Source organism: Nicotiana tomentosiformis, chromosome 4 (genome assembly GCF_000390325.3).
Source record: "Nicotiana tomentosiformis chromosome 4, ASM39032v3, whole genome shotgun sequence".
In the NCBI taxonomy this organism is placed as follows: Eukaryota; Viridiplantae; Streptophyta; class Magnoliopsida; order Solanales; family Solanaceae; genus Nicotiana; species Nicotiana tomentosiformis.
The window spans coordinates 90,710,027-90,721,788 of NC_090815.1; the positions used below are offsets into that span (position 1 = coordinate 90,710,027).

At 43.0% G+C, this 11,762-nt stretch overlaps 1 protein-coding gene across 1 annotated transcript; it reads left to right on the forward strand.

The window, feature by feature from the left end:
- Window positions 1-249: 249 nt before the first annotated feature.
- On the forward strand, window positions 250-855 carry LOC138910123 (protein MAIN-LIKE 1-like). The gene has a single exon (XM_070201346.1). The coding sequence runs from the start codon at window positions 250-252 to the stop codon at window positions 853-855; it is 606 nt and encodes a 201-aa protein (XP_070057447.1).
- Window positions 856-11,762: the final 10,907 nt, after the last annotated feature.

An 11,762-nucleotide genomic window follows, 5' to 3' on the forward strand; every position in this document is an offset into this window, starting at 1 on the left:
ACTAACATATTAAAGTAAAATAATGTAATTAATACTGTTCAATTTACAGTAGCCGACATAGAGGTTCCGCCTTTGCATCCCGGACCTGCCACACTAGAGCTACTATTGCTACAGGGCGAGCATAGGTCATCCTACATATGGGAGGGACATTTACTAGCCCAGACGTTCTGCGCCAGGAGAGTAGACGATATGTGGGACTTTCTTAGGGCCCACCCTCTCGATCCCCGTATAGTCAGACGCCTCCAGGATATGGATTTTTATAGGATTGTGGAGATCGGCCCGCTGCAGCTGGATTGGTCGTTGACCACAACCCTGATAGAGCAGTGGGAACCGGAGACGCACACATTTCATTTGTCCATTGGCGACGCCACTATCACGCTTCAGGACGTGGAGCACCTGTATGGGCTGCCCGTTGATGAAAACCCTGTTGCTTTGTTGAATGCCATCAGAGAGTATACGGGTTTGCAGTATCTGGAGATGCTGCAGCGGCTCACCGGTTTTCAGCCACCGGATGAGACTGTATTTATTGGGGCTAGTCGTCTGCAGTTAATGCCCGTCCGGCAGCATCTGGAGGCAATGCGCGCTGATATCACAGATGATGCACCGGAGCTTCATATTCACCGGTACACGAGGTTGTTGATGTTCCTTATGTTTGGAGGGTTTTTGTTCCCGAACACTTCGGGGAACCTAGTCAGCTTGAGATTTCTTCATCATCTTGAGCGGCTAGATGATTTACATTATTACAGCTGGGGTGCTGCTGTTATCGGTTACTTGTATATGCAGATGTGTCGGGCGAGCATGGGCACCCAGCTAGATGTTGCAGGATTTTTGCCGCTGCTACAGGTGAAAACATAGTCGAATGCTCTCTTCATTATAACATATTTAGTAAAAATATACCTTAAACTTTACGTCCACGTTGTATATTAGGTTTGGGCCTGGGAGCGGTTTCTTCCAGTTGCAGCTACCTCTACCACCCTTAGCACCGGATGTACTACCTTCGTTTCTCCCTTTAGCTGGGAGGTGGGTTGATAGGCGAGGATATGGACGGGAGTACGAGGCTCGACATAATCTCCCCTATTGCAGGGATTTGTTGGATTTGCTGGAGGGCGCACAGGTAAATGTATACCTAAGTGTACTTGGCCTGGCTTTAAATGTGTTGCGTATACTCACGTTTCTTGTTTTTACTTAATAGTTCATTTGGAGGACATACAGTGACGAGCAAATAACCGATTTTCCTGATTATTGCTCGACCGGCCGATTTATGTGGAGCTCTTCCTTCATGTTGATGTGTCTCGATATTGTCGAGCATCATGCCACTGAGCGAGTACTTTGCCAGTTTGGTCGCCCGCAGCTTGTACCGCCACCGCCCGCTTGGCATATGACACATTACCAGCAGGATGATCATTCCAGGGTTGACCAGACATAAGTGTCATGGCTAGCGGTGCATATCGATATTTGGGACCAGCGGCATGACCTGATTCCGCCACCCCCTCCACATGACCGTACGTATGGTGAGCATGAGTATATGGGCGGGTACTGCAGCGTTACCCGACTTTTCATCAAAAATCCTGTTTATTGCGCTGGCGATCAGTACATGATCGGGTCCAAGCCTACACTACTATTGAGTATCAAGGGTGGTCGATGCAGTTTTAACCCAACTAGGTCGGGATCGAATCCACAGGGAGTTAATATTTGGAATTAAGCTTATATCTAAGCTAGATGCGAGATTTAAATCTAAATACACTTCCACAAGTTTGGGTTTGATTTCTACTTCTAACTTCACTCTAAAGATTGCAATAATTGAAATAAGGACAATATTTTTGTTGTTATTTTTCAAATGTTTAAAGAGACTACGGTAGTGACTTCTACCTAGTGGATATCTAACAGGTAGAAAAATCCAGGGCAAGCTTGATTAGTTGAGATTGTAATATAGCTATCACACCCGGGTACTCACTCTATACCTCTTGACAGTTTGAGTGATTTTGCCCAATTTGGCTTTTTCAAGTCCAAATGGGTATTCATGCAAATCAAGTAATATTAGCTCAAGTTGGGTAGTACTATCTCTAGGTTTAAGCCTTTAGTTGGGGCTATCAATTTTTTGAGTTCACCACAATTCCTTGTTAGCCTAGTTTTCCTAGACTTAGTTCTTCTTTCTCAAGTAGAGACTAATTCATAAAGGCATGAATCAATGTTTGCACCCATTAATTCTTGAGTTCTAGAAACAACTAGGCTAAATATCACTAACCCATTCACATTCAAGCCCGAAAATCAAATATCTCTTAAATACCCATACTAGGGTTGGGTCATAACCCTAGATATGGGTTTAGCTACTTATGAAAATAAAAAAATTTAAGGATGAAATGAAGATAAAATCCATAATATTAATTTATGGAATGAAAATCTAATGTTAAGAAGTGAATCTAGTGCAAAATTTCCGAAAACAGAAAAGTTCAACCGTCTCAGGTGCTCATACAAAACATAATATAACCTAAAAATGACAAAAAGTTCTATTTATACTAAGCTAAAAATATCTAACAAAACTGCCCCTGCGGAGGTTGTGCGGCGCGTAATTCTGAGTGCGGCCGCACTCTTGCTTTCGCGGCCACATAATTCTGATGCAGTCCACGTTCTTCTCTTTTAGATCTAGATCGAGCTGAACTTTCGCAGACCGCATAATTCTAAGTGCGGCCGCGCTCCAGATTATGCGGCCACATAAAAGTGATACGGTATGCACTTTCTTGAGTTTAGCTTGAAATCAACTCTCTGATTCTTCATCTTGCGGACCGCATAATTTCGATCGCGGCCGCACAATTCTGGTGCGATCCGCACTTCTCTCCTTTTCTCAAGTTGTCAGCTCTCTGAATCTCAGTCATCGCGGTCTACGTAATTTCAATTACGGTTGCACGGGGACTTTCGCGGCCTTACATTTCTGGTGCGGTCCGCGCTCATTATTTAGCCCAAAATCACACACTCTGAATCTCTCTCTTGCGGCCCGCATAATTATGATCGTGGCCGCATCATGGCTTTTGCAGCCGTATAATATTTGTGCGGTCCACACTTCAGACCTCTTTGCCCAGAATTGGTTTTTGTTCAAGTTTTGACTCCTTTGTGAGTTGATTTTGATTCCTTTAGCTCATTTTGAGCAATTACTGCAAGCAAGCATATTTCATTAATTTCAGGGAATACCTTCAAGCATTTTTGGCCTAAAACACAAGTAAAAGAGAGCAAATAATAGGTTAAAATCCCTACTTATCAACTCCCCCAAACTTAAGCTTTTACTTGTCCTCAAGCAAATAAGGTAATTCCCACCTCCACTAGAAAAAAAAAGGATATTTCAACTGGCCTAAGGTGAATCAATCATGCATCAATTGGGACTAACAATTATCCTCAACACAAATGAATTATCAGCAACATCATGTTTTGACCTTTTGAGTACCATAGTTCTAGTATGACACTAGAGCATCAAGAGTTGACTTAATTCAACAAGGAAGCTCGATCTATCATGTAGGTCATTGTGGAACCCAAACTCCTCCTCCTCTACTCTCCATGAGCAAATCTCACTTTAGAATGTAGCACTCAAAACAAGGATTGTGAAGAAGTGCGCTCATCTCTCTCAAACGAATATCACAAGTTCGGCTCTAAATACCATAAGCTTGCCCCTTATGTAAATCACCATTAATGTACGCTCACCCAACTTGAAATCATATAGGGCTTTTTAAGGAATGTAATGAAGGCTTTTGGGTCAAGGTAGGACTTATCGGCATATGATGGTTTCATCTTTCCTTAAGCACTCTATTTCCTCTTTTTGGCTCATACTTTCTTGACTCTTTGAGTCATTTTCTTCTTCCTTAGGGGAACTAGAGAGATGTAATGTCATTCTTTCTTGCTCATGACAATCATTTTTCTTCTTTTCTAATCACTCCATGCCTTTCATCATTGCTTTATTTAAATCTCTTCAACTTTCTACTTTATTCACTTTCTTTTTGACATATTTCTTTTTGGTCTTTCTTCCTTTTCTTTGCCTTCCCTTTTTTCATTTCTTTTTTTATTCTTTGTACCTTTTATCACTTTCACATTCCTCGTCTCTCCCCCAAACTTATGCTTTTGCCAATTATATCAAGAATGCTAAGAAAAGATTGGGTGCCAAGAGAGGGTCATTATAAAATGGATAAAGGCTTGTGACATGGATATTGAATAAAAAAGGCTTTGGCTCAAAGGGGTTCACTAGGGATATCACATTGGTAGGCTACGGAATCTTTCAAGTTTCAAATTGGATCAAGGAGAGCCTACAATCATTTCTTAAGTCGAGCTACACTTAGCATTTCGCCTAGACAAATATTCAGGGCAAGTTCTAGACTTATTGGCACGGAACTTGGACTTGCAATTCAATACCTCACCTCTCAAGCTGCTGGATTGTTAAAGAGAACAGAGTCGAGGGCCCACAACAACCCTAGATAAGTTTGAAAATCACAAATGGCTCAAAGAAACCACTCGATGATTGTTTTAGTCTACACAAAAGTCTAAAGGTCACAACTAGAGCTATTATTTGCCAATCAACTTGTTTCTAACCATAAGGTCGAAGGTAAATGTGTTAGTACCAAGTGAAGCCTTCTTGAGACACTTTTATTCATTACTACTATATATACAAAAAATAAAGAAAACGGACTCAATCCCTTAAGAAGGTTGTCACGCCATCCATCGTTGGGAAGAGCCACCCAGTTCACACAACATCCACCTTTGGAAAGAACCGTGGCATTAAGAAAACCAAAGGCTTATTGTTCACACAAAACGTAAAAAGAAGCTAACAACTTAAAAAGAAGCTACTAAAGTAAATAAGAAGCTATGCTACTAAGTAAAAACAACGAAAGAAGTTATGAAGTAAGCTATGAAATGTAGACTGAATATGTACCAAATAAAGTAAAGTGAACATATACATAATGGAAATGAATATATACATCGAGTGGTAAGAATATATACATACCAAAAGTGAAAATAAAGATAAAGAAAGATTAAAAAAATAGTATAATGGTTATTACATACCAAATGTCATCAAATCAAAATGGACCACCCCCCAAATGAAAAATAGCACTGTCCTCTATGCTCATAACAAATAAGAACAGGGAAAAGGGGTAGAGAGTATAGAAAACTCCCTATGTGGTATCTGTCTGCATCGGGTCCTCAACATGGACGGGTTCCTCATCAGCACCCTCTGTATCCTCTAACTGGATATCCACATCCTCTGGCTGGGGGACTACGGGGTTGCTGAGCATCTGAATCAGCTCCTCGGCAGTGTGTAAAGTGGCAGCCGACTCCTCAGACTGGCCGGCTGCTGCCTCTGATGCCTCGGGCACTACTGCGTGTGCTGCTGGGACTGTCTCCTCCATGAGCAGGTCCAGTGGAATATCACCAGTAGAAGCAATCTTCTCAACCTCTTTGCTCAACTTCCCCACCGACTCCTTAGATGCCTGAGTCTTTCGCGTCTTCTTCACCTGCTTCCCTAAATCCTTGATAATCCTCCCATGTGTATAAAGAGTCTCCTGGATCTTCTTCTGGTCATCCAGAATCTTCTTTTGGTTGTCCAGAATCTTCTTCAACGAGTCCTCCACTGATGGAGATACCTGAAGCTCTAATGGGGATGAAGACTGTGCTGCCACTACACTGGATATGGCAGTCAGCTTTGTGGTAGTTGCCTGCATCCAGTTGTTGAGACTGGATAGTGTCTGTGAAACCCGCAGTGCAGTCTGATGGTAGGTAGAAGATGTGGGAACTGATAGTGGCACTGAGAGGGATGGTCCGGAGGAAGGAGAAGGAATGGCAGCTGCTCCAGCAGAAGTACCGGATGCTGTGGAGGGCTCGGCAACTGACCCAGTGGCCACTACCCCTGGCTCTTCAGACGGGCCAGTAGAAGTAGTGGCTTTACCCTTGAATTTAGGGTTGTCCGCTCCCTAGAGGTGGTACCATGAGAAAGACTTTTTAGCCTTCAACTCCACATAAAAATGTCTCGGCTCTACCCCTTGGTCTTGGAAATACTCTGTGAGGAAGTTGGGGTAGGGATATGATCTTTCTTCTTTCTGGACTGCATTGGAAATGTTGTAGGATATCAAGTTTCCTACATTAATAGGATAGCCTGCCATGATGGAAGCTACCAATACTGCCCGAGGGAGTGGAAGGACATTCTCATGCTGGCACGGGTCAAGACGGCTGCACACGAATGTTTGCCACCCTTTTGCTTCAAAGTTAAGGGTGGCTCTGACAATTTAAACTCCTGCTATGAGCCATGCAGGTGTTGTCCCCGGAATAGCAAGTATCTCAGCTAGCCATGGGCGAACTGCATCACCCAAGGCTAGCTTCTCTAGGTATTGCACTGCCTCAACCTCTTCAAACCCTATATAGATGTTCAGTGTGTGGCCATCAAACCGGATTTTCAAGTTCCGAACCTTCGTCACCTTTGTACCCTTTTTTATGTGGGCAACATTGGCATAAAATTCCTTGACGAGGTATTCATTGGCATCTTGCAACCTGCCGGTGAACCATTTTCATCCTTTTCTCTTTGTAAATTGCTTTAGGACATTCGAATTGTGCTGGCTTAGGTCTTTGGTTATGAATTGTAGCTCAAGAATGAGTGACCTTTGGGGCCACCATTCCCAAAATTTTGATTACGCCTTCTCACTTACAAATCTATCAGCCCACACCTCCAGCTTCCTTGATCTAGCCAGGCCTCCCACAATTGTATCACCCCCTCTCCCGTCATCCAGGACCTCATCATCATCTAAATTGATTGGGTAGCTATTGTGGCAGGTGTTGTAGCAGGTAGGGAAGATGGTTTAGATGCCTGACTATCTCCCTCTGAGCCATCAGAAGAACTAGAGGAGGAGGTAGGTTCATTGACTAAATGGAGTCTATCGGGGAATTGTTGTGATTGTGCCCCCGTTGTGGTTGTACAGAATCCCCCTCAGAAGTTTCCCGGGATGGGAGGTATTCACTGGTGTCTGAGGAATCTGGAGTTGGTCTACTGGGAGTAGTCTTTTTTCCCAAGACTTTCTGGACTGATAGTGGCATGTTAGGTTTTCCTATACACCGGCCTCGGGAGGATTCTGCCCTCCCTTTGGAAGTAGCACCTAGACCACGAGAACGTACCATTGTTTTTTCTAACTCAGCACTTGATTCAGTAACACAGTCCACATAAAAATGGTTGCGGCAGCACAATCTGTGTGCTCCGTGAAATTTTGATCGCGGCCACGAATCCTTAAGGGATTTTGTCAGGCCAAACTGCAGAGAGTTGGCATTTTCTATCTTTCAGTTGTGCGACAACACATAGAATTGTGCGGTCCACATAATTCTGGCGCGGTCCGCACAGTTTTCACCACTTGGCCAATTTTTGTCTTGTCAATATTTTGCACTGCACACCCAATTCCTGCATATACTTCACAACCAATTAGTCCAAAATAATGCCTAATCTAATAAGAAAATCAAAAGAAAGAAAAACACATGGGTTGCCTCCCAAGAAGCGCCTGATTTAACGTCGCGGCACGATGTATGTTACCATCATTCATTTGAAATGGAGCAATGCCACAACGTGGCCATCATCAACCTTACCAAGGTAGTGCTTCATCCGGTGTCCATTGACTCTAAAGATCTCACCATTCTTATTTTTCAAATCAAGAGCACTAAAAGGAGTCACAAGTACCACTTCAAAAGGACCACTCCACTTTGATTTAAGCTTTCCCGGAAACATCCGTAACCGAGAGTTGAATAAAAAAATGAGGTCACCTTCTTTGAATTCTTTGTTTCGGATATACTTATCATGTAGGTACTTCATCTTGTCCTTATACAAGGACGAACTGGAGTAAGCATGGAACCGGAACTCATCAAGTTCATTCAATTGCTCCACCTGAAGATTGGCAGCAACATCCCACTCAAGGTTCAATTTCTTCAACGCCCACATGGCCTTATGCTCTAATTCCACTGAAAGGTGACATGCTTTCCCAAACACCAACCAATACAGATATATACCAATTGGAGTCTTATAAGCTATTCTATAGGCCCAAAGAGCATCGTCAAGTTTTCTTGACCAATCAGTCTGATTTGCATTGACAGTCTTGGATAGAATACTCTTGATCTCCCTGTTGGAGACTTCAACCTATCCTCTTTCTTGGGGGTGATAGGGGGTTGACACCTTGTGAGTGACACCATACTTGGAGAGTAAAGTGTCAAAGGCTTTATTACAAAAATGTGAACCCCCATCACTAATGATGGCCCTTGGGGTGCCGAACCTTGTGAATATGTTTTTCTTCAAGAAAGCTACCACACTTCGTGCTTCATTGTTAGGAAAAGCCACAGCTTCAACCCATTTGGAAACGTAATCCACAATAACAAGAATATAGGTATTCCCACACGAGCTCACAAATGGACCCATAAAGTCGATGCCTCACACATCAAAAATATCAATCTCGAGGATAGTGGTGAGAGGCATCTCATTTATCTTGGAGATCCCACCGGCCCTTTGGCAATCATCACAATGCTTAACGAGCTCGCTAGCGTCTTTGTACAAGGTAGGCCAATAGAATCCACAGCTTAAGACCTTTGTAGCAGTTCTCGCCCCACCATGGTGACCACCATAGGGTGAAGAATGGCAAGCTTCAAGAATACCCAATTGCTCTTCTTCTGGAACACATCTCCAGATAACACCATCAGTGCAAATTTTCAAGAGATATGGCTCATCCCAATAGTAGTCCAGGCAGTCCTGTTTGAGCTTCTTCCTTTGGTTTGAGGAGAGCTCATTCGGAACAATGCCACTCACAAGATAGTTGGCCACATCGGCAAACCAAGGCATCCCAGTCATAGAAATGAAAAGGAGTTGTTCGTCAGGAAATGAATCATGGATCTCAAGGCCATCATGTGGCCTCCCCTCCTCCTCCAATCGGGACAAGTGGTCTGCCACTTGATTCTCACTACCTTTTCGGTCTTGAATCTCTAGATCAAACTCTTGCAATAGAAGAACCCACCACATCAACCTTGCCTTAGAGTATTTCTTGCTAATCAAATAACTAAGTGCCGCATGGTCAGTGTGAACAATCACCTTTGTACCCATTAGGTACGGGCGAAACTTCTCTATAGCAAAGATAATGACTAGGAGTTCTTTCTCGATCACCGTATAGTTGACTTGGGCCTCGTTCATGGTCTTGCTAGCATAGTAGACCGGGTGAAAAATCTTATTAATTAGTTGCCCCAATACCGCACCAACCGCCACATCGCTTGCATCACACATGAGCTCAAATGGTAAGCTCCAATTTGGCGCGATGATAATAGGAGTGGTAGTCAACTTATACTTGAGTAGTTCAAATGCCTTCATACAATCTTCATTGAAAAAGAACTTGGCATCTTTCTCCAAGAGTTTGCACAAGGGGTTTACCACATTAGAAAAGTCCTTGATGAATCGGCGATAAAACCCCGCATGACCTAGAAAGCTCCTCATTCCCTTTACAGAAGTAGGGGAAGGGAATTTGAATATCACTTCAATTTTTGCTTTATCAACCTCAATACCATTCTTGGAAATCATGTGACCGAGGACAATGCCCTCCTTGACCATAAAGTGACATTTCTCCCAATTTAGCACCAAATTAGTTTCTTCACAATGTGCCAATACCTTATCCAAGCATTCTTCAAAAAAATCCCCCACGACAGAGAAATCATCCATGAAAACCTCGAGAAAGTCCCCCACCATATCGGTGAAGATGGACATCATACACCGCTGAAAAGTTGTCGGTGCATTGCATAACCCAAATGGCATCCGCGAGAATGCGAAAGTTCCATATGGACAAGTGAAAGTGGTCTTCTCTTGGTCTTCAGGTGCAATAAGAATTTGGTTATATCCGGAATATCCATCCAAGAAGCAATAATAAGCACGTCCAGCTAACCTATCCAACATTTGATTAAGAAATAGAAGCGGAAAATGGTCTTTCCGCATAACTTTGTTAAGCTTTCTATAATCCATGCACACTCCCCACCCGGTGACAGTTCTTGTGTGGATAAATTTATTTTTTTCATTTGTTATCAAAGTCATGCCCCCTTTCTTTGGGAAATATTGCACTGGCAAGGTCCACGAACTATCGAAAATAGGGTAAACTACCACGGCATCCTACCACTTGATGATCTCTTTACTTACTACCTTTTGCATCGCATCATTCAATCGTCTTTCATATTCCACGAAGGGTTTGACATTCTCCTCCAAAATAATTTTATGCATGCAAAAGGTGGGGCTTATACCCCGAATATCTGCCAATGTCCAACCTATTGCTTTCTTCCTCCTTTGAAGCACCGCAAAGATGGCATCTACCTGCACGTTAGGTAAGAGCGAGAAAAGAATAACAGGTAAAGTGGAAGAAGAGCCTAGAAACTCATACCTGAGGTGTGAAGGCAAAGGCTTTAACTCCAAGGTGGTAGACTCCTCGATTGAGGGCTTTGTTGGTGGAGTCTTCCGATTTTCGAGATCCAAGGAAAGTTTTCGGGGTTTATAAGTATATGATCCCATTCCTTGCAAAGCATTGACACATTCTACAAAGCCTTCCTACTCATCCTCATCATGATTCAACAACACAATTTTCAAGGTATTTTCCACATTTATCACAACACTTATGTCATCAACAATTACTTTGGTCACCAGATCCACGAACGAACACACTTCGTTGCTATTTGGATGCCTAATTGATTTACAAACATGGAATACCGCTTTTTCATCGTCACCCGGAAGGTGAGCTCTCTAGCTTCCACATCAACTAAGGCCTTCCCTATAGCAAGGAAAGGTCTCCCCATAATGATTGGCACCTCGTAGTCAACCTCACAGTCAAGTATCACAAAATCTGCGGGAAGGATGAACTTGTCGACCCTAACTAACACATCATCAATTATCTCCAATGGCCTTTTCATTGTCCGATCCGCCATTTGTAACCTCATGGATGTGGGTCTCGGTTTTCCAATCCCCAACGTTTTGAACACGGAATAGGGCATCAAGTTAATGCTTGCCCCCAAATCACATAAAGCTTTGGAGAAATTGGCACTCCCAATAGTGCACAGGATTGTGAAAGCATCGAGGTCTTCCAACTTTGGAGCTATGGAGTGCACCATAGCACTCACTTGATGTGTCATTTTGATCGTTTCACAGTTCATTGATCTTTTCTTTGTTACCAAATCCTTCATGAACTTGGCATATCCCGGCATTTGTTCTAAGGCTTCAACCAACGGCACATTTATGGACAAATGTTTCATTATATAAATGAATTTATTGAATTGATTCTCATTGTTTTGCTTTGCAAGTCTTTGTGGGTATGGAGGAGGAGGCCTTGGCATTGGTACCTTTATCACTACCGATTCCGTCATGTCAGTCACGTGCTCCCTAGACGGGTTCACTTCTTCTTGCGTCTCCTCCACATTTTCATCAATATCAATCCTCGCTTCTTCATTAGCTTGAACAGCATTGCTTGTATCATCATCATCTTGCACCAACACATCATTACCCACATGTCTTCTTTGGTTTGAGGTACTAGTAACTCCACATCTCCCATTTCTTGTTGTCACGGCCATTACATGCCCCGTATTCCCACCGTTTGGGTTCACCACCGTATCACTAGGTAGTACCCCCTTTGGACGAGTATTTAAAGCTTAAGAAATTTGGCCAAGTTGAACCTCCAAGTTGCGGATAGAAGTGTTGTGAGAGGCTAATTGAGCATCGGAGTCGGCATTTTTCTCCATTATTTGCTTAAACA

Bases quoted from the DNA above. Each gene is read 5' to 3' on its own strand.
- LOC138910123 (XM_070201346.1), top strand. From the start codon at position 250: ATGGATTTTTATAGGATTGTGGAGATCGGCCCGCTGCAGCTGGATTGG.